This window comes from Genypterus blacodes, unplaced genomic scaffold, assembly GCF_046128005.1.
Source record: "Genypterus blacodes isolate CSIRO-AG114 ecotype Tasmania unplaced genomic scaffold, CSIRO-AGI_Gbla_v1 ptg000201l_1, whole genome shotgun sequence".
In the NCBI taxonomy this organism is placed as follows: domain Eukaryota; kingdom Metazoa; phylum Chordata; class Actinopteri; order Ophidiiformes; family Ophidiidae; genus Genypterus; species Genypterus blacodes.
Genome location: NW_027467000.1, coordinates 229,229 through 250,601, shown reverse-complemented (window position 1 = coordinate 250,601; position 21,373 = coordinate 229,229). Strand labels below are relative to the sequence as shown.

Here is a 21,373-nt window from a genome sequence, read left to right as displayed (position 1 = left end):
GAATGGAACCACCCCAGCTTGTCACTATGTTAATGACATCATGAGCCGCAGTGCAAAGCTCCAGGTATGAGGACGTCAATCTGGCAGTAAAGTGTGCAAACATTTAATTCAAAGGTTTTACAGCAACACAAGATGGCTGCGAGTGATGGACCTTCATTAATTCAGCTAGAGTGAAGCACCACAGCCTCTCTCTCTCTCCCTCCCCCCCTGCTCTCTCTCTCTCTCTCTCTCCCTCCCCCCTGCTCTCTCTCTCTCTCTCTCTCTCTCTCTCTCTCTCTCTCTCTCTCTCTCTCTCTCTCTCTCTTTAAACAAAGTCCGTTCCCACAAGCTCATGGCCATCATCCTGGGTTCTCCTAAAAACCTGCATAAGTCTGAAGTCCAAAGTGGTGATTGTAGAAGAAGAAGAGCGTTTTGATCAGATTATTGATTAGACCATGATCACTTCAAGAAACACAGCTTACATGAACTCATCCAAGATTTTCTATTGTTTTTGGCCCAAAAATCTCTTGGCCACACCTGTGCATTGATTGCGGTAGCTAGACAGCCAACTAACAAACCAAAGGTACTCTTCAATAATCGAAGCAAGGTTTGACTTTTCTTGAATCTTTTACTGTAGATATTGTTTGGTATTGTAAAACTGTAACATTACAAAGAAAAAACACTTGAGTACATAAAACATATATACTGTAACATATAACACTCATCAGATTACTCACAGACAAATAGTCCCCAAGGCAGAAGCGTATCAAAATAGCGTTCAGCTGGTAACATGCACGACTCTTCCTGGTGTCAGTCTGAGCTCCACTAAGAAATTAGTATAAACCAATGCGCACTAAATAAACGTCTTTAATGTTATAACTTTAACTTATATTAAAGGCAGCACAGTTGGAAAACATCACAGACAAATATGATGTCATCAACGAAAAAGCAGAATGTGAAGAAGAAGAAATCAAAGTAAAGACAGCAGATCAGATCATCTGGACCTTAAATGACAGAGAATCATTACACATCAACTCCAGCAGGTTACTCAGGGTGACTGACAGCTGAGATGATCAGAGGGGCGGAGTTTGTACCATCATTATTAACACAGGGACAAAAGAATGGGAGGAGCTTGTGAGTGAAGGAGCAGCCAGTGAAGGAGAAGATCAGAGCTGCAGCATCCACGTCATAGAAGGAGACCAGACCCTCCTCATAGTCCACAAACACTCCCACCTTCTCTGGCTTTGACTTCAGACTCAGACGGACAGGAGGTCCAGCAAGAGCTTTGTAGTCATTTTCATTCCTCAACCCTACAGTCCAGTAACCATGCTGAGGCCTCACTGTGATGAATCCCTTCCTCATGCTCGTCTCTGTGGTCACTCCTAAATCCCACTCTGTCTTTCCTTTGACCTGAACCTCAAAGTAAAATCTTCCTGAGGAGAAACTCTGCTTTCCTAAAACATTAACACGTCCATCAAATCTCTGTGGTTTGTCTGGGAGATTCTTCCTCACATCACCATGATGAACTTGTTTCTCATCATCAGACAGGATGAGTTTAGGATGAGCTGTATCAGGATCCAGAGTCACGTCCACTGCAACCTGCTGGATCCTCCTCAGCTCCACCTTCAGCAGCTTCTTCACCTCCTTACTGATGGTCTCCTCCAGCTGAGCCACAGCTTTCTCCAGGCTCCCCCAATGTGACCTTTGATGGACTCTGACCTGTGTCCAGTCCTTGGTGGGAGGAGCATTGATGGATGAGAAGCTCTGGAGGAGGTGGAGGTGATCTTCAGAGCGTAAGAGCTTCTCCAACTCAGCAGCTGTCACCGTCAGCTCAGAGAGCTCCTGCTGCAGCTCTTTGATGAAGTCTTCAGCCTGTTTCTTTGTGCTCTTCTGCTTCTCCTCCACGGTCTCCATGAAGTCGGCCTGGATGTCCTCCACATGCTGCTTCAGAGTGGTGAAGATCTGAAGTCCTTCTGCTTTCTTTCTGTCTGCAGCTTCCCTGCTGAGCTTTTCTGACTGGTTGATCTCCTGGATCTTCAGACGTCTCTGTTGCATCTTCTGCTGAATTTCTGCTACTGTCTTCTCCAGCTTGGCCTTCTTTCCTTCATATCCTTCTTTCAGAGGAACAAACTCATGGTTCTTGTGGTCTAAAACAGGACAGAGTGAACACACACACGTCTGGTCGGTCTTGCAGAAGAGCTCCAGAGGTTTATTGTGCGTCTTACACATCCTGTCCTCCAGGTTGTCCACAGGATCGATCAGCTGGTGTGATCTCAGGCGTGCTGCTGTCAGATGAGGCTCCAGATGAGTCTGACAGTAGGAGGCCTCACATTTTAGGCAGGACTTGATGGCTTTCACTTTGGTTCCAGTGCAGAAGTCACACGGAACTTTTCTTCGTTTGGCAGCTGGTTCCTCTGATCTTCTGCTGGCTCTGTTTGTAGTGGACTGTCTGAACTCAGCAGCCATCTCAGATATGAACGTGTTGACCTTCAGCTCAGGTCTTGTGCAGAACACCTTGTTACACAGAGGACACACACACTGGACGTTACTGTTCCAGTGTTGAGTGATGCAGGTTCTGCAGAAGTTGTGTCCACATGATGTGGAGACTGGATCAGTGAAGACGTCTAGGCAGATGGAGCACATGAACTGATCTTCAGACTGCCGACGGCTGGCAGCAGACATGTCTGCTGAGAACAAAGGAGACAATGAGGGACAACAACTCTGGAATGACACGATCACTGAGAGTCTAACAGAACTAAGAGTCTGGAACCACAGCAGCAGCTTTAAAGCTCCTCAGTGATCAACATCTGATTACATTCAAGGAACGAAACATGGAGACACAACGTAGCTGTAGTTACATAGTTCTGACTGTGGGGGCGTTAGAGGGGAAACTACGGCTGTGACCTCAATCTAAAGGTCAAATCCTGGACTTCAGTCTCAGCTCTGTGTTGGTGGACTTGAATGTAACAGTTAGCGTGTTAGCGTGACGTGTAAGTATGGGAAAGGTCCAGAGATCAATCATTAGGATTGATTGAATATTGATCAGGACAGAAATGAAGCTTTCGTCTCTTTGCTTCTATTCTGACTGTTTGACTTTGTTAAAGTTGACGTGACTACAGGCTGCATTCCATTCACTTCCTGTTGTCGTGGGTGAGTCTCACTGAATAACTGACACAGATTAACACACTCACTTCCCGCTTGTCTCTTCCGGCCGCTCTCTTCCCGCCGCTCTTTTCCCACAGCTCTTTCCCTGCTCTGACGGTGTAAACGCTGTGAGGAAGAAGGCTGATCCATCGGTCAGCTGGTTTGTCCACAAGCAGCACAATGTGAACACTGAAACATGAGTGAAGCCTTTTAGAATGAAGGAGTGAAGTGAGCCGTGTGAGAGCAGCTCAGCTTTGGGCTTCATGCTGCTGAAACACTCAAGATTGTGTCTGGACTCACCAGAGTTTGGCTGAGACGCTGCTGTGCTGTGGACAAACTTCTGATCCTCTGGCTTCTCTTCTGCTTCAGTCCAGTCGACTGCAGCTCTGCTCTCTGACTCACTGACTCACTTTCTGTTTCTCTGGAGGATCAGGTTGATGCTCCGCCTCTTTGTTTTGTTCAATGGGTGCGGCTGCAGGTAACAAACAGGACAGACGCCTCGACAGCTTGTGTGTTCAGCTGTCGCAACTTAAAGCAAAAACAATGAGTCAAATACATGAAAATCTGTGTGTGTGTGTTTGTGTGTGTGTTTGTGTGTGTCTGTGTGTGTGTCTGTGCCTGTGTGTGTGTTTTGAAGCCGTATTTCCTTGATGTTAATTTTGTTTAGATTCCGATCGTTAAAGTCGTCACCATTTTGAAAGCGTACCTGTTCTTACCTGACCTCACGTCTGAACACGTAAAATATGGATCCATCTCTGATCACCTAACCTGAGCCGGCCCCCTGCTGTGCACGCCGCTCACTGCACTGCTGTGAAGACAGGAAGTAGGGAGTAGGACTTCACAGGTGTGTCAGTTTTAGCAGTTTTCCTTTGCAGTGATTCCCTGAGGTTCAGTAAAGCTGAAGCTCAGGTTAAAGTGTGGAGCTGAACTCTGTTTGATGTCAGCTGAGATGATCATAACAAACAGCTGCCAGCCAATCAGAGACCAGCAAGTGTTCACAGCCGAGGTACAAGAGACAAAGTTAACCTCTGTGCTGCAGTATTGATCACCTGAAAGTCAAACAGGAAATCACTTTAAGACACAGCTGACAGGAAGCAGGAGCTCACACAAGAGGTGTTTATTGTTTTTGTCCTGAAATCCCTGAATGTGACAAAGATAAATGAAAGAATTCAATTGATTCATAAATCACAACCCAACATTTGATCTATTTACAATGATCACAACAATAAAAACACAAGAAAATAATAACAATAATTACATTACATTACATTACATTACGGTCATTTAGCAGACGCTTTTATCCAAAGCGACTTACAATAAGTGCGTTCAACAAAGGTAGATAAAAGAACTTCAGGTCACAAGAAATCGTAAGCACATTTCCTTCCTAAATAATACCTTCTTATTTCTGATCAGGTTCATCTGTGATGAGTTGGCAGCATGTGTGTATTGATTTATTGATCAACAGTTATTAGATCAGATCAGTGTGGGTGGATTGTTGTGTTACAGCAGAAAGAAGCAACGAGAAACATCACAGACAAATATGTCATCAATGAAAAAGCAGAATGTGAAGAAGACGAAGTCAAAGTAAAGACAGCAGATCAGATCATCTGGACCTTAAATGACAGAGAATCATTACACATCAACTCCTGCAGGTTACTCAGTGTGACTGACAGCTAAGATGATCAGAGGGGCGGCGTTTGTACCACCATCATTAAGACCGGGACTGAAGTATGGGAGGAGCTTGTGAGTGAAGGAGCAGCCAGTGAAGGAGAAGATCAGAGCTGCAGCATCCACGTCATAGAAGGAGACCAGACCCTCCTCATAGTCCACAAACACTCCAACCTTCTCTGGCTTTGACTTCAGACTCAGAGGGACAGGAGGTCCAGCAAGAGCTGAGAACTCATTTTCATTCCTCAACCAAACAGCCCAGTAACCACGCTGAGGGCCAGGCGTGATGAATCCCTTCCTCATGCTCGTCTCTGTGGTCACACCTAAAGTCCACCCTGTCTTTCCTTTGACCTGAACCTCAAAGTAAAATCTTCCTGAGGAGAAACTCTGCTTTCCTAAAACACAAACACATGGATCAAACCTCTGTGGGTTGTCTGGGAGATTCTTCCTCACATCACCATCATGAACTTGTTTCTCATCATCAGACAGGATCAGATGAGATTGAGCTGTATCAGGATCCAGAGTCACGTCCACTGCAAACTGCTGGATCCTCTTCAGCTCCACCTTCAGCAGCTTCTTCACCTCCTTACTGATGGTCTCCTCCAGCTGAACCACAGCTTTCTCCAGGCTCCCCTCATGTGACCTTTGAAGGACTCTGACCTGTTTCCAGTCTTTGGTGGCAGGAGTATTGCAGATGAATGAGTAGCTCTGGAGGAGGTGGAGGTAGTCACCAGAGCGTAAGAGCTTCTCCGCCTCAGCAGCTGTCACCGTCAGCTCAGAGAGCTCCTGCTGCAGCTCTTTGATGAAGTCTTTAGCCTGTTTCTCTATGCTTTTCTGCTTTTCCTCCGCAGTCTCCATGAAGTCGGCCTGGATGTCCTCCACACGCTGCTTCAGAGTGGTGAAGATCTGAAGTCCTTCTGCTTTCTTTCTGTCTGCAGCCTTCCTGCTGAGCTTTTCTGACTGGTTGATCTCCTGGATCTTCAGTCGTCTCTGCAGCATCTTCTGCTGAATTTCAGCTACTGTCTTCTCCAGCTCGGCCTTCTTTCCTTCACATTCTTCTGTCATAGGAACACACTCATGGTTCTTGGTGTAGAAATAAACACTTAGCACGAATAGACCCAGCAGTATCAAAACAAGACAGATCTTCTTACACATCCTGTCCTCCAGGTTGTCCACAGGATGGATCAGCTGGTGTGATCTCAGGCGTGCTGCTGTCAGATGAGGCTCCAGATGAGTCTGAAAGTAGGAGGCCTCACACTTCAGGCAGGACTTGATGGCTTTCACTTTGGTTCCAGTGCAAAAGTCACACTGAACTTCTCCTGGTTTGGCAGCTGGTTCCTCTGATCTTCTGCTGGCTATGTTTGTAGTGGACTGTCTGAACTCAGCAGCCATCTCAGATATGAACGTGTTGACCTTCAGCTCAGGTCTTGTGCGGAACACCTGGTTACACAGAGGACACACACACTGCCCGTTACTGTTCCAGTGTTGAGTAATGCAGGTTCTACAGAAGTTGTGTCCACATGATGTGGAGACTGGATCAGTGAAGACGTCCAGGCAGATGGAGCACATGAACTGATCTTCAGACTGCAGACGGCTGGCAGCAGACATGTCTGCTGAGAACAAAGGAGACAATGAGGGACAACAACTCTGGAATGACACGACCACTGAGAGTCTAACAGAACTAAGAGTCTGGAACCACAGCAGCAGCTTTAAAGCTCCTCAGTGATCAACATCTGATTACATTTAAGGAACGAAACATGGAGACACAACGTAGCTGTAGTTACATAGTTCTGACTGTGGGGGCGTCGGAGGGGAAACCACGGCTGTGACCTCAATCTAAAGGTCAAATCCTGGCCTTCAGTCTCAGCTCTGTGTTGGTGGACTTCATTGTAACAGTTAGCATGTTAGCGTGACGTGTTAGTGTGGGAAAGGACCAGAGATCAATCATTAAGATTGATTGAATGATTGTTTGACTCTGTTAAAGTTGTCGTGACTACAGGCTGCATTCCATTCACTTCCTGTTGTTGCGGGTGAGTCTCACTGATTTACTGACACAGATAAACACACTCACTTCCCGCGGCTCTCTTCCTGCCGTTCATTTCTCGCCACTCTTTTCCCGCTCTGACGGTGTAAACGCTGTGAGGAAGAAGGCCGATCCATCGGTCAGCTGGTTTGTCTACAAGCAGCACAATGTGAACACTGAAACATGAGTGAAGCCTTTTAGAATGAAGGAGTGAAGTGAGCCGTGTGAGAGCAGCTCAGCTTTGGGCTTCATGCTGCTGAAACACTCAAGATTGTGTCTGGACTCACCAGAGTTTGGCTGAGACGCTGCTGTGCTGTGGACAAACTTCTGATCCTCTGGCTTCTCTTCTGCTTCAGTCCAGTCGACTGCAGCTCTGCTCTCTGACTCACAGACTGGAGGATTATCAGGTTGATGCTCCGCCTCTTTCCTTTGTTTCATGGGTGCAGCTGCAGGTAACAAACATTCATTCATTCTTTGAATTAAGAGTTCAGCTGTAGCACGTCAGCACGAAGTGAGAACCATAATAATGTCTATGTACATGTATAAAGAAAAATCATCTACAAATAAATCATCTTGGATTGTGACAAAATGAACAGACATGACGGCTCCTTTCTGTTGACCTCTGACCTTTGAACCTTAACCCTCTGTATGTTATCATGGATCTCTATTGTATAGTGACTCTGACCTTTGACCCTGAACCCTCTGTATGTTGTCATGGATCTCTATTCTATAGTGACTCTGACCTTTGACCCTGAACCCTTTGTATGTTGTCATGGATCTCTATTCTATAGTCTGGGTCCTTCTCTCATCAGTCTGCAGCTCGTGTGATGTCGCTCCACAATGTGAAGTAGCTGAGCGAATGTAGTGCAGATAAACATGCAGGACGTCGTGAGGACAAACAGAAGAAGAAGAAGAACAGATATGTTAGCCTCATTATAGCATAGCACAGTTCTATTATTGGATCCAAGAAATACTTTGAGCCTTTATTGTGGAGGGCAGTACTTCTATCTTTGTGCTGTAGAATAATAAGCTTGGTGCCTTATTGTTCTCTGCTCTTTCCTTTCTCTAAATCAGGCGCAGGAGAACACAGAGGCGATAATCAGCACAGGTTCCATCCCCTACATCATCGCCGCGGCCGTCTCCTTCCTTCTCCTCCTTCTCGGCCTCCTCGGCCTCCTGGTCTGGCGTCGCAGACGAGGCTTTTGCCTGGATGGCAAGCTGGAATTGGCCAACGTGATCGCCCTGGAGGACCTGCAGGACCCAGCCAGGAACTCAGAGCTGCTGTCCTCCATCCGTCGCAGCAGGAGGCAGCACCGTCTCCCCAGCTCCAGCTCTGAGCAGGACGAGACGGAAGGAGTCTTCCTCATGGTCTATCTGCCCTCTCCATACGAACAGACGCTCACCAGGATCGCCAGAGCTGCCAGCACCCGCAGCTCCAGGAACGTGGAGCTGCTGCCTCCGAGCCCGGGACCAGAGACGGTCAACAGAAGTGAAGAAGAAAAGGAAGAAGAAGGAGTGAGGAGGGTAGAAGTAGACAGAGTAGAAGAAGAAGAAATCAAGGACTGAGTCTTGGACGTTTAGACAAAGAAACGGGAGAAGATAAAAAAACTTCTTGTTTTCCAAGAGGAGAGGAGGAGAGGAGAGACATCAAGCGATGACATAAGAGAAACTAGATCAGTGGGTTTTGGATGCACTGAAGATGATGGAATTTAAGCTTCCTCACGTGTCTCACAAAGCAGAAGTTTGCTCCCCAGCTTCCACAGTCAAATGTCACCGACTTCAAATCTCCCGCCTTCCATCTGGGATGAACCCGTTTACAGCTACACTCTCATGTTGAATGATGTTTTCTGATTACACGTGCAGGATTTACAGATCGATGGGACGGGACGAGACAGGACATGAGCCTTCAGGACCTTCATGTGCTGCAGTATAAGTGAGAGGAAGAGGAAGGTCTCCTTGCCACCCAGAACTGTAAAAAAATACACATTTACAAAAGCAGATTACGTTTTATTATTTGTTGTATCCCACAAAGCCCCAAAGTCTGAGTTCATAGTTTAGTCTGTGGAAAAATGAGAAGATCTTGATTTTCTAATAATAACATTTATCTTTATTTTGCTGTTTAATATTTGCATAAATTGACATTTTGTTGATTGTTTTGCCTCTGGATGCAGTGACCCACAATAAAGTGCAGAATTATTATTTACATCAGCATTTCTGTTTTATTTCAGAACCTGAACTTTGATCCATAATGAGTTTAAGCACAAAAAGTTGATCTTTGATTAACACTTTATCTTCTCCTAAGTTTTTAGTTTTGAGGTTTAACATTTTAAATCAAGTCAAAACTCGTGAGATTTCAGCCTCGTGAAGTCGAAAAACTTGTGCAGCGTGTGTAAAGAGTGTGTGTCTGGAGGCAGAGAGCACCTGGTGATACTGAGGTAATGGGGGCCTCCTGTCTCAGGGCCTCACTGACTTAATGAGCAATTTGAATGACAATAGATCAAGACAAAGACTGTTAAGCACTTCGTTGAAGAAACCAACAGACTCTCACAGCTGTGGGTGTGTGTGTGCGTGTGTAGGGTTTGGCTGATTGTGGGTATGTGACTGCGTCCACGTGTTTAGCTTCATTTTGCTGCATGTGTGTGATTCTGGTGTCTTGGATGAATTCATGCATTCATTCAGCGGATTATTCATTTTACGTCTGATTCAGAGTATAAATCGTGATCTGACAATTTACATCGGTGGAACATAACATTATTTACAACCAGCGCCGACTTGTTCTTCTTGTTTCTCGGTGTTCGGTGACGTTCGTGACGTCAGCGGCTCGCTGCTCGCGGCCATGTGGGAGACGCGCCGGCTGCACCGCACTCACTTGTTCCGTCGCTGACCGCGCTGCACGCCGCAGACACGTCTACACGCTGCGGGTCTGAGCAGAGCCGCACCCCGCTTAGGTCGGATCCTCAGCATGGCGCTCAACGTCCCGGGCCTGGTGGTCACCATCATCTTCTACCTGCTGGTGCTCGGTATCGGCATCTGGGCTTCGGTCAAGTCCAAGCGGGATGAGACGCGGCTGCGTGCGGACCACGCGGACATGGCCCTGCTGGGGGACCGGAAGATCAGCCTTGTCGTGGGCATCTTCACTTCAACCGGTGAGCTTCCTTCGGAGCGGCTGGGGCGATTGATTGATAAGTTCTGAGCCCGACACATAGAGTGATGAGGGGGTGGTTACAGACTCCACCAGCGTGGCTCTGCGGTCGCTTAGCACCCATCCTGCTCACATGATTCACATGCTCTCGACCCTTCTCCGAGTAAAACCCAAATTATTTTTGGAAACCAAACGTCAAACCAGGCGTGCGTGTTTTAGGAGAGCCAGCACACTGCAGTCCCTTCAGCTGCTCCTCTGCCACTGATCAAGGACTGTGGCTGCAACATCTGCCTGCCTGTGGGAAACAGTTAGAGTAAATGATTCAGCTTAGCAGGGCTCATCTCAGCTATTCCTCCTGCACAGATATCTCCCTTTTTAACTGAATGTTGTAACTTTGGATGTAGACAAACTCGTCTTCTGCTTGTTCTTTGAGAAAACCTGACGTGTGTAGCCTCAAGCGACGACTCCACGGTTTCCTCCACTTGCAGCGTGTTTGTTTGACTTAAGTGTTTGTGTGTGTGTGTTTGTGTTTGTGTGTGTGTGTGTGTGTGTGTGCGTGCGCGTGCGTGCGTGTCACTGTGCAGCCACCTGGGTAGGGGGGACCTTCATCATCGGTACTGCTGAGACGGTGTACGACCCGACGTTGGGACTCATTTGGGCTGTGATGCCGCTCGCAGCGACGGTGGCCTTCATCGTTGGTAAGATTTGTTTTGTCCCCGGAGCTTAACAAAGTACTACTGATGTGACGCAACTACATATTTGACTTCAAGTAGCGCTGTGTAGGTGAACATGGTCTTGGTCTGCGGCGAATACTGAAGTGTGGATTGTTTTATCGATCCGGGGAGCGTTGTTGTCGGGTGCTTGAGGCTTGCGAGTATCATGACTGCCTCTTAACGTTGAGAACAGAGGCGTTGCCATACGACAATCCAGTTTAACCCATTTATGTCAACAATTAAAGGATGAACAGCTGTCATCCTCTGAGGCCAAACAGGTTCCTTCATGAAGCTGTTGACAGAACCTGAGGATGACAAACCAGTTGAGTAGGGTTACGTTACATTACATTAAATCACGAGCATTAGGCAGACGCTTTTATCCAAAGCGACTTACATTACATTACATTACCACCCTTCGCAGAGGGGGGAGCAATTGAGGGTTCGGTGCCTTGCTGAGGGGCACCTCGGCCTTGTTCAGGGGCACCTCGGCAGGGACTCGAACCGGCGACCCTCCGGTTTCCCAGGCGGACGCTCTACCCACTGAGCAACTCCTTGCCTTATGTGCCAGGCTCAGAACTTATCAATTAACCCAGATGTCATATATTTTGTGCTGATTTGGGTACTTCCATTTTCTCTTGCCTACTCCTCCTTTAAGGTGGTATGTTCTTCGCCGAGCCGATGAGGGACAGGAAGTACGTGACCATGATGGATCCGTTCCAAATCAAGTACGGGAACGCCCTGAGCGGACTTTTCTCTGTGGCGCCGCTGATGTCTGAGATGATTTGGGTGACATCTACACTGATCAGCTTAGGTAACAACACATCAGCCAAGTTTTGGGTTCTCAACCTGTATCGTCTGTACGCTCTAGCTACACAATGTTACACCTTTGAGCATTCCTGCTTCTGTGTTCTTCCATATTGCCTGTAGCCACCTGCTGGCCTTTACCTTACTTATCCTCATGGCAAACACAGACAATACAAACGTGGAAGTAGGAGATTGTCAGAGATTGTTTTGTTTTGGTTCTGCTTTCTCATATCAAATGTTAATGTTGTGCGTCCAGGCGTCACCATGAGTGTGATTCTGGATCTGTCCTACTCTGTGAGCATCTGGATCTCTGCTGCTGTGGCCATCACCTACACACTGCTGGGAGGTCTGTACTCTGTGGCCTACACAGACGTCATTCAGCTCATCCTCATCTTCATCACCTCTGTGAGTTCATCCACCAGCTGGGCCACCAAGTAGAAGGGGAGAGAGACAGAGAGAGAGAGATGTGTAAATGATGAGTAAACATTAAAGTAAATAATGAGTATCACTCTTCATCTCTCTCTCCTTCTCTCTTCTCCCCTCCCTCTCTTTCCACAGTGGCTGTGTGTCCCCTTCGTCTTCCGGAATCCGTCCTCCGTGGACATCACCACCACGTCCTTTAACCAAACCTTCCAGGCTCCCTGGGTGGGCTCGCTGACCACAGGCATCGCCTGGAAGTGGCTCGACAACTTCCTGCTGCTTGTAAGTGATAACTGATACAGCGATCGATAATGCAAGAAGCGCACGATCGACTAATCACACCACATGAGCAAACAATGCATACCAGAGACAATTTTCAAGTCAGAAGTTTCTCTCTTTCTCTCTCTCTCTCTCTCTCTCTCTCTCTCTCTCTCTCTCTCTCTCTCTCTCTATCACTATGTCTATCTCTCTCGCCCTCTCTTTCCCTCTCTCTCCCTCTCTAAGAGTATCGGGGACCTCGGTTTCCAGGACTTCCACCAGAGGACACTGTCTGCCTCCTCCTCAGCCACGGCTAAGCTGCGTTGCTACGCCGCAGCGTTCCTCATCCCAACCTTTGGGATCCCGCCCGTGCTGATCGGGGCCGTCGCCGCATCAACAGGTGTTTAGCGCAGGTCACCGTTCTGATTGGTCCTTGGCTCAGTTGTCATGCAGGTTTGACTCTTTTTGTCTTTTCTCCAGACTGGAACCAGACCTCGTACGGTTCTCCGCCCCCGTTTGAGCGAGGTCAGTCAGGTCTGATCTTACCCCTCGCCCTGCACCACCTCACCCCACCCTACATCTCCGTAGTCGGCATCGGAGCCGTGGCCGCAGCGGTGATGTCTTCCACCGACTCCGCCCTGCTGTCAGCGGCCTCCATCTTCACCTCAAACATCTACAAGAAGATCCTGAGGCCAGCGGTGAGGTGGAGAGGCTCAGGTCGTCCTGGCCTTGAAATGTTTTGCTGCACACACGAGGCAGTTAAAGTCGTGTGTGTGTGTGTGTGTGTGTGTGTGTGTGTGTGTGTGTGTGTGTGTGTGTGTGTGTGTGTGTGTGTGTGTGTGTGTGTGTGTGTGTGTGTGTGTGTGTGTGTGTGTGTGTGTGTGTGTGTGTGTGTGTGTGTGTGTGTGTGTGTGTGTGTGTGTGTGTGTGTGTGTGTCCAAGGCCAACAAGCCCCTAATTGTTTAAATATTAGATACAGGGGTCATGCGATGTTCTCACCAGTTTAAAGTTCCATAGTTTACAAAGAACTGCTCTCTCTCTCCTGTCTGTGTGACTTCAGGCCTCCATGAATGAGATCGGCTGGGTGATCCGTATCTCCGTGGTGTTGGTGGGCCTCGCCGGAGCGTCACTCACCTTCCTGCACAGAGGCGTCATGGCGTTTTGGGTTCTTGGCGGTGAAATTGCCTACATCTTGATGTTCCCTCAGCTGGTCTGTGTCCTCTTCTGCAGCATCTCAAACGGTTACGGCGCTGCCACCGGCTTCCTGCTAGGTTTATTCTTAAGGCTGCTGTGTGGAGAGCCGCTGCTGGGCCTGCCGCCTGTCATCCACTTCCCAGGATGCACCCTGGAACACGGCGTTTACGTTCAATACGCTCCATTCAGGACCCTCTGCATGCTGGTTGCCTTTGCCACCACGTTGCTAGTCTCCTATCTGGCCTCTCTGCTCTTCAACAAAGCACTCATACCTGAGAAGTGGGACGTGTTTCAAGTGAAGGCACAAACGCCAATACCAGCAGGGGGCGATGTTGGACACCTCAATACACACCCTGCCAGTGAGAACGGAGGAGCTTCACAGCCAATGATAGAGTCAACATGTTAACTCATACTTAAACTATCTAAAAATAACTACACCAGTAAGAAGAAGTTATGATTTCATCCTTATCATTATGCAAAGTAAAAATCATCATACAAGCCGAAGAATAAGCAAAGAAAAGCTGTCAGCCAATGAAACACTCAGCTTCTGACCTCATCACATAATCAGGATCTATGTTTACAGTCTCCTCTCTTCCTTTACTTACTACCTCTGATGGGACATCAGCGCCACCAACTGCTTCTACAGTATGTGGAGTTTAATGACCTCAGTAAATTTTTTAACTTCTGCGAATGCATTTTATACTCGGATGGCCCTTGTTTTTACAATTTATAAACTGTTGGACAAATCGTGACCTCAGCATTAAAACATTTTCATCTAAGGATAACTTGAGTATGGTTCAAACTTATGGGTTTACGATGACCAAACTTTAAAGCCAAACAACACAGTAAGACAGTCACACAGCGTGTAAATGTGACCTTTGTCTCATTTGAGGTATTTAATGTCTGAGTCCATTAGACAGATACATCAAATCAACAGTATGGTACATGTTGTGTCTTTTCATCAGTAGTAGTGGGTGATGTCGTTCATGCACATGTCGGGCTCCAGGCTCTCGTAGACGCAGTCCGACGTCTCCATGACGCAGCGGCCGCAGTTACAGCTCAGAGCCACCGGGTAGGAGACGGTGGGGTCCACGCCGGGGGGGCAGTCTGGCAGCTCAAAGGTCTTGTACTCCACCGCCTGGTATGTGCACACGTGCTGATACACCTTCCGGTAGCGAGACACGATGACCGGATCCTTCAGGGGGGAAACAACGCAACATTCCCACAGTGTTGGATAGAATCACGCTCACTTAGCGTCCATGATCTTGTTCTGATCACTGTGGCAACCACCCAGTACATATGATGTCACACCCTGCTGAGAATAATGTTGAATATACAACTATGAGTTAGACTCTAGTTCTTTATAATGAGACACCACTCATGTCTCCATGGATACCCTCCCTTCTCTCTCTCCTCCCTTCTCTCTTTCTCTCTCCCCTCCCTTCTCTCTCCCTTTTCACCCTCTCTCTCTCTCCCCCCCCCCTTCTCTCTCTCTCTCTCTCCCTTACAACAGCTACAAACTCATACAAACTTTGTGAGGAGGGATGATGCATCGCCCCCTATTGGTTCTTCTCCGTGATCGCATATTCTTCAAACTCATACATACATAAACAAAAAAACAACAATGATGATCCTAATCCTAACCCTAATGATGGAACAGAACCTTAGTGATGCAGTGTCCGCTGCAGGTTGTTGTCTGCATGGGGTGACACGTGGGGCAGCCGTCCTTCTCCAGCGACACCGTCTGGTTGATGAGGTGGCAGTGCGGGCGCTGGAAGGCTGCTGCAGATGTTTGTACAAAATGGCCAAGAGTTACTGCCACGCAAAGCTTTAGTGTTCTTCCTATTAATGATGAAAATCCCCCCAATGAGAAACCATTAGTACCTGCAGCAGCTGAGGCTCCCAGAAACAGGCTGAGCATCAGGGGGGCGGTCACAGCCATCATCCTCACCAGGTAGTCCACTGCCAGTCTGTCACTTTATCAGTTTGGGCTATTGAACACAAAGTTATCTTTACAGAAGTTGTGGAAGTTTTGAGGCGAAGAAGAATGTTGTGTGTGTGACCCACCTGTGTGTTGTGTGTAGGTGTGTGTGATGTGCTGCGTGCTGCCCAGTATTTATAGAGCTCTGCCGTCCTTTGGTCTCCAGGACGGAGCTCAGGGTTACCATGGTAACACTGACAGGAAGGAACAGATTGATTTACCCTCACACAGCTGCTGTCTTAGAGTTGGGGCTTCAGTGCCTTGCTCAAGAACAGTGTGACGTAGTCTGTGGGGAATTGGCAGAAATCTTACTTATCGCTGCGACATGATCGTCATCTACGATATGTGAAATGTGTCATTGCGCCGATATGTCCCATATGGTCTAGCGGTTAGGATTCCTGGTTTTCACCCAGGCGGCCCGGGTTCGACTCCCGGTATGGGAACATCAGTTTTACGCCGCAACACTTCTATGAATTATCAATACAAACGTGATTACTTACCGGTTCACCCCAGTATCAATAAACATTGACATTTATCCACTATTTGTGGCCCTGTCTTACATCATCGTTGTATGAAACAGGCGATCTACATATGAATTTGAACATTTCTTAAAGCATGTCCATGTCCGTGTTCCTTTGGTTTCACGAAAGTGGGCGTCTGCAGCCGCACAGCTGACGAAATCTGCGTGTGTGTACTGAACCAAGCTCAGCACATTCACACACAAACATAAACATTTCCCCCATAGATAAACATATATATTGTAAATATAAAGTATATAAAGCCCTTCATATGTAGTTTGTCACTAGACTCTACCTTTAGAAAAAAACAAAACCTCCTCAATCAGTGATGGTTTAACCCGGCTCAATAAAGTTCACCTGGAGCACAGCCTCTTTCTCTTGACCAGATAACAGCAACAGGGGAGAAACGAACACCGCTGATGTGCCTCCATAATTGTTAGATTGACAAACTTTATTGATAGACAAACTAGCAGCTAATGCTAAACATGTGCTGTGTCCTCTCTCAGGTTGAAGTGGCAGTAGAAGGTAATGTGTAGCCGTAGCATCAAGCAGACTAGCTGCTAACTTCGCCCTTATTTGACCCTTTAATTTGAGGCGACAGAGCTCAAGAGTTTGACTTTATTAACTGTAACATGTATGTGTGTGTTTACCTGTGAGCCCATGTGCTCTAACATGTACTGTGCTGTTCTGCTTTGTGGATGTAAGGAGTAACTTATGAGTGTTTCACTCCATGCTGCTGTGTTGTGTCATTGTGGTGAGCCGCCGCTGCTCTGCTGCTCCACACTGCTATGAGATGTATTTGCTGTTTTGTGACCAAAAAAAGTGGTCCCTTCACCGTAGAGACGCGGAAATATCCTGTGGAAAATACTAAAACAATCGCATTAAGGGTGATTCACTTGAGTAGAGAGTGGGTATGATGTCATCAGATTACTATGTGCCTTGTGAAGTTATTGTTTATCTTGCCCTGGCTTTGGTCCCCTGCTGTGTGAGGACCAGACCCCTTTCCTCCTGTGTTGATCTGAGATGTTTTCATCTAGTGCATGTGTTGCAATACAATAGAATTAGCACCTATGTGATAATCAGTGATCTAAGGAAGCTACTTTGCTGCTGTAACATGTGAATTTCCCCGTTGTGGGACGAATAAAGGATTATCTTATCTTTTAATGTCACCCTCATTTGACCCTACTTGAGGTCGCAGGGCAGAGTAGTGTAGGTGCCTCCCAGAAATCCAACCCCTCGTCCTCGCCGTGGGAGGTGGAAACGGGCCGAGTCCAGGTGAGTCCAGACAGGATGCAGCGTCTGAAGCCTGTTAGCTCTGCTAGCTGAGCCTGCCAAAGCTGTAACCTGTTTGGACTCACCTGGAGACGGTCTGGCTAACGGGGCTCTGGTCTGTCACTAAATGTTGCAGCACTTCGTACTGATATGTCTGTTCTTCATCTTTAACATGGACTCAGCCTGTTTATCTGTCACTCAGCTTTACTCCCCAACTGTCTGAAGGTGAAGCTTATTCCCTTCCAGCCCGTCATGCCTAATGCCTCCACTGCAGAGCGCTGTAGCAACCTCACACTCCTACGATGTCATATGGTAACACAGCCTGATGGAAGTACCAAGTTCGATTCCTGGTGGGAGTCACTGGTTTGTACTACAGCGTCCTGTGAACTCTGACCTCTAGGGCTGCAGAGTCTCTATACAGCAGAGATTCATGAAGTGATTCAACTGAGACAAGTAGAAGTCCCAACAATGAATGTGTGCTTTAATCTCCTGGATGTTTACAGCTGCTGCAGATGTTGACCCTCTTCATGTGACTCTTCTTGCTCTGATCTGATGCGATGGCGGCGGTGGATAAGTGACAGTTTTCTCTCTCCAGGTTGTCTTGTATCGGTACTGGAGTTCAGTTTGGATCTGGAGACGCCAACGCTTTTCCTCAATGTTCATTTCCTCATTCTGTCATTCTTTCTGATCCTGGAGTTCAGAGCTCTCAGCCGCTCGGCTTCTACTCACCTCCACTCTAACGGGACACAATACACTCACAAGAGGAAGGCTGAAATCTGAGGGGTTTTAAACTTGTGATGTCTGAAAAACCATGATTTTTTAAAATACTGAATGGCTCAAAGAAAGTCTGAAAAATGTTTGAATTTTTGACATTAATGTCAAATTAATGTCAAAATTTATTAAATAAATTATAATTTTCACACTTTGCAAAGTCATCCTGCGGGCCGGTTTTCTATTTTTTATAGATGATCCAATCGGATGATAGTTATTGTTTGTTTGAGGAAACAGATGGTCATCAAACCTTAAGCAGTATCAGGGGACTTGATTGGCTCGTAAACATCTCTGAAAGTGAAATAAACCCTGGGATAATGAACTTTGTTCCGTTATTGAATGTTTGCTCCATGATGAAGGAGTCCCGGGAGCTGCTGGGTAATCCTGCGCGCTCAACCAGGACCACTGTGACACACTGACTTCCTCCTGACGTCTTTTCTTTCACACTTTAATCCTGTTGTTTAACGTCTCTACAATCTATTTGGCAGAGATCAAACTGACCCAGAGTTTATGATAACCGGTCATCTATCCTCCATTTCTGCAGAAAGAGCGACATTCATTTGTTGTTTAGCAACCTGAAGTTGAATTCCCGATTTTTTGTCCAAATAAATAAAAATAAACACACAATAACAACATATTGATTCATTGATATTATCTGAAATGCACAGTACTTTACTGTAACAATTATCTAAACCTTGGGCTCCTCTGTTGTTTGGCAAATGAACTATGATTTTGTTTGCATAATGTTTAATAAAATAAAAATCGCTCTCGCTCTCGTGACCCCCGGAACCTTCTAGTTAACGCCATCGGTTCCCCTTTTTCTGGTCGGCGCTTAATAACAGACGGACCAGAGCGGCACCTTAAGCGCATGCGTGGAGACCAACGCGATAACTCTTGATGCTTCTGTGACATAAATGTAAAGAATTCCTTGCGTACAGAATCTCACCCGGCGGTGTGATGTCTGGAGAGGAAGAGGAGACGAAGAAGGTTCGTGTTTGTTGTTGTTTAGTTATACGGTGATTTTATCGGAAGGTCAACAGAAGAATGACTGAGATGTCCGTTTCACCTTCTAGGTGCACAAGTTTGTTTTTTTAGCATAAATCTCAACCGGTCGCGTCTCACAGGACATGAAGACAACATGTATGTCTCTGTAAATGTCAACGTGTTTGTTTGTATTACAAAATCTCTTTTCCCACAACACTTGAGTTAACTTCGCTACATAGAGATTTTCTTTTTAGAATTTATCTTACAAAGCTATAACGTCTGACAAACGCTGGATAATGTTTGAGCTCGAAAGCACCGGTACCCGGTCAGGAGCAGAAAACGAAACGTTCCCATACCGGGAGTCGAACCCGGGCCGCCTGGGTGAAAACCAGGAATCCTAACCGCTAGACCATATGGGACATGGTATATTGCTAAATAACAAAGATTGTTTGTGTGCGCATGTGTGTCTGTGCCCTGCAGAGTTTCAGGCTGTTGGGGATCCTGGACGTCCAGAAGACTCCCTGTGCCAGAGAGGCCATCCTGCATGGAGCCGGAGGAGCTCTGGCTGCTGGCCTGCTGCACTTCCTGGCCACCAGTGAGTCTGTGTGTGTGTGTGTGTGTGTGTGTGTGTGTGTGTGTGTGTGTTGACAATGTCAACACCCCTTCCTCCCTCCTCCCTGACAGGTCGGGTGAGGCGGTCCTTTGACGTGGGCGTGGCAGGCTTCGCTCTGACCACGCTGGGCTCCTGGTAGGTCCGCCCGTTTGTCTCAAGTCATTTCCTTTTGTCCACACTTTGGTGATGACGTCCTGCGTCGCTGTGCTCAGGTTTTACTGCAGAATGAACAACGCCAAGCAGCGTGTGCAGCAGCGGCTGGTCCAGGACGGCATCAAGAACAAGGTCATGTATGAAGGGACCGTGCTGGACCCCAGGAACAGACCAGGCCCCTCCTCCTGACCCCAGGAACAGACCAGGCCCCTCCTCCTGACCCCAGGAACAGACCAGGCCCTTCCTCCTGACCCCAGGAACAGACCAGGCCCCTCCTCCTGACCCCCCTGCTGATGGACATTAATATTCTATTTATTGTGCGGCGTCTTCACACGTAAACTGAATCACTGAAGCCGTTTTACAGAAGCACACAACACAACTACTGCAGGTTTGTGTTGTAAATGTGAGCATGCAGAGATCTGACAGACCTCCTTCCGTCATACACACCTCCCGCCATCATTACACACACCTCCCTCCTTACATCATGAAGGCCATCTGGTAACAAAAATCTAACATTCAGTCGTGCTAATGGTTTGTCAGTGTGATGTTTGTGCGTCTCTGTTTGAGTGAGGGTGATTTGAGATTATATTAGAATTATGCTTGTTAAAGAATAAATATGGGATTCATCTCCACTGGTTTTGCTCTTCTTCTTCTTGTCTTATTAAGTGGATGTGATAATCAAACTAGGCGGTGGACATGTTGATGGTTGGAGTCTCTCTCGGTCCCGCTCTCGCTCTCTCTCTCTCTCTGGTCCCGTTGCGTCACACTCCACATCCTCTTTACTCCTGTGTTTCTTTGTTGTGCTCGCGCTAAGTAGAGCAGCTCTCCTTCCTTTTGCACGTAGGACGCCATTGTTGTTTGTTTCCATGGAAACCATCGATTCTCCTGATTAGTCATGAATAATGTTTACGACTCCGCAGGCAGCCGGGCGTGTTGCCAGCTCCGCCCCTTGGAGACCATCACCTGGAGGACCGAGAACACGCATGTTTCCAAGGAGACCGCTGCACGGAATATTTCGCGTCTATCTACTGCGCAGGTGTGGATCGCGTCCTCCAAGCGGACATCAAGAAAAAAGTTCAATCACAACCACAGCGCCCCCGCGGTGTCGAGTCTGACTGAGGCGAAGAAACGGATTGAGTTAGAGTTTATATGCAACATTTAAATGGAATATTTTTTCTGTTTTCATTTATACTAAATTCTTAATATTAGTTAATCTGTTATTTAAACAGATAAAAACATCAGAATTCCTTGCCAGGACTCCGTTTCTGTAAAATGTTCCTCCTGTCTTTAACTGCAGGAGCGAGAGGAAGGTGAGATGAACGTTACAGTGGGCTGTAAAGAGTTAAAGTGTTATCCAGACGGGCAACATGAGGACCAGAGAGAAGTCGTGCTGAGTAAAGCGGATGGTGGTGATTACAAGGTTGGAAATGGAAAAAGGAAGTGATGCTGCCCTCTAAAGGTGAAGTGACTCAACGTTTTCAGGTTTTTGGGACAGCTTGTGTTTTATATTCCTCCTTACAGAGCTCAGGAAACATGGGGAGAACACTTATTTCACATTTCACGAGTTGCAGGTGAGCTGTTGGACCAGAAGGTGGCGGCAGAGTCTCATGTCAGCCATTGTAGCATCACAAACTCCTCCGAGCTGAGCAGCAGAGAAGGCGGCGGGCTGTGAACCCTGCTCATGCTCTTTATAGAACAGGGTTATCTTTGTCAGCGTCCGTCGCCCGGGGGGACGA

At 47.2% G+C, this 21,373-nt stretch overlaps 4 protein-coding genes and 2 non-coding genes across 6 annotated transcripts; 3 read left to right on the top strand and 3 right to left on the bottom strand.

Annotated features, from left to right (window-relative positions):
• Positions 1-57: 57 nt before the first annotated feature.
• LOC143015430 (uncharacterized) lies at positions 58-7,193 on the bottom strand. Its single transcript, XM_076169406.1, has 5 exons — positions 7,102-7,193; positions 6,863-6,967; positions 4,783-6,404; positions 3,424-3,526; positions 58-2,663 (listed from the first exon to the last, which is right to left on the bottom strand). The coding sequence occupies exons 2-5, from the start codon at positions 6,888-6,890 to the stop codon at positions 1,024-1,026; spliced, it is 3,393 nt and encodes a 1,130-aa protein (XP_076025521.1). The 5' UTR covers positions 6,891-6,967; positions 7,102-7,193; the 3' UTR covers positions 58-1,023.
• A 2,544-nt stretch (positions 7,194-9,737) lies between these two features.
• LOC143015439 (high-affinity choline transporter 1-like) lies at positions 9,738-14,080 on the top strand. Its single transcript, XM_076169420.1, has 8 exons — positions 9,738-9,960; positions 10,541-10,654; positions 11,325-11,480; positions 11,730-11,878; positions 12,032-12,175; positions 12,398-12,551; positions 12,632-12,849; positions 13,212-14,080. Exons 1-8 carry the CDS (start codon positions 9,777-9,779, stop codon positions 13,749-13,751), a joined length of 1,659 nt encoding a protein of 552 aa, XP_076025535.1. The 5' UTR covers positions 9,738-9,776; the 3' UTR covers positions 13,752-14,080.
• A 226-nt stretch (positions 14,081-14,306) lies between these two features.
• lhb (luteinizing hormone subunit beta) lies at positions 14,307-15,290 on the bottom strand. The gene is made up of 3 exons (XM_076169367.1): positions 15,230-15,290; positions 15,009-15,127; positions 14,307-14,540 (listed from the first exon to the last, which is right to left on the bottom strand). Exons 1-3 carry the CDS (start codon positions 15,288-15,290, stop codon positions 14,307-14,309), a joined length of 414 nt encoding a protein of 137 aa, XP_076025482.1.
• Positions 15,291-15,697: 407 nt separating this feature from the next.
• trnae-uuc (transfer RNA glutamic acid (anticodon UUC)) lies at positions 15,698-15,769 on the top strand. The gene has a single exon. It is a non-coding gene; the product is annotated as a tRNA-Glu (tRNA).
• A 2,961-nt stretch (positions 15,770-18,730) lies between these two features.
• Positions 18,731-20,262, top strand: cox20 (cytochrome c oxidase assembly factor COX20). The gene is made up of 4 exons (XM_076169411.1): positions 18,731-18,874; positions 19,352-19,466; positions 19,556-19,619; positions 19,697-20,262. Exons 1-4 carry the CDS (start codon positions 18,845-18,847, stop codon positions 19,824-19,826), a joined length of 339 nt encoding a protein of 112 aa, XP_076025526.1. The 5' UTR covers positions 18,731-18,844; the 3' UTR covers positions 19,827-20,262.
• On the bottom strand, positions 19,219-19,290 carry trnae-uuc (transfer RNA glutamic acid (anticodon UUC)). The gene has a single exon. It is a non-coding gene; the product is annotated as a tRNA-Glu (tRNA).
• Positions 20,263-21,373: the final 1,111 nt, after the last annotated feature.

What these genes read in the sequence shown, in the direction of transcription:
- LOC143015430 (XM_076169406.1), bottom strand. Translation starts at nt 6,890, where the DNA reads ATGAACGGCAGGAAGAGAGCCGCGGGAA. An exon ending in CAGGAAGAGAGCCGCGGGAA is followed by an intron (nt 6,405 to 6,862) that starts GTGAGTGTGTTT and finishes CTTTGTTCTCAG; the next exon opens with CAGACATGTCTGCTGCCAGC. An exon ending in AGCGTCTCAGCCAAACTCTG is followed by an intron (nt 2,664 to 3,423) that starts GTGAGTCCAGAC and finishes TGTTCTCAGCAG; the next exon opens with ACATGTCTGCTGCCAGCCGT.
- LOC143015439 (XM_076169420.1), top strand. Translation starts at nt 9,777, where the DNA reads ATGGCGCTCAACGTCCCGGGCCTGGTGGTCACCATCATCTTCTACCTG. An exon ending in GGGCATCTTCACTTCAACCG is followed by an intron (nt 9,961 to 10,540) that starts GTGAGCTTCCTT and finishes GTCACTGTGCAG; the next exon opens with CCACCTGGGTAGGGGGGACC. An exon ending in TCGACAACTTCCTGCTGCTT is followed by an intron (nt 12,176 to 12,397) that starts GTAAGTGATAAC and finishes TCCCTCTCTAAG; the next exon opens with AGTATCGGGGACCTCGGTTT.
- lhb (XM_076169367.1), bottom strand. Translation starts at nt 15,290, where the DNA reads ATGATGGCTGTGACCGCCCCCCTGATGCTCAGCCTGTTTCTGGGAGCC. An exon ending in GGGAGCCTCAGCTGCTGCAG is followed by an intron (nt 15,128 to 15,229) that starts GTACTAATGGTT and finishes AAACATCTGCAG; the next exon opens with CAGCCTTCCAGCGCCCGCAC. An exon ending in GCGGACACTGCATCACTAAG is followed by an intron (nt 14,541 to 15,008) that starts GTTCTGTTCCAT and finishes TCCCCCCTGAAG; the next exon opens with GATCCGGTCATCGTGTCTCG.
- cox20 (XM_076169411.1), top strand. Translation starts at nt 18,845, where the DNA reads ATGTCTGGAGAGGAAGAGGAGACGAAGAAG. An exon ending in GCTGCACTTCCTGGCCACCA is followed by an intron (nt 19,467 to 19,555) that starts GTGAGTCTGTGT and finishes CCTCCCTGACAG; the next exon opens with GTCGGGTGAGGCGGTCCTTT. An exon ending in CTGACCACGCTGGGCTCCTG is followed by an intron (nt 19,620 to 19,696) that starts GTAGGTCCGCCC and finishes CGCTGTGCTCAG; the next exon opens with GTTTTACTGCAGAATGAACA.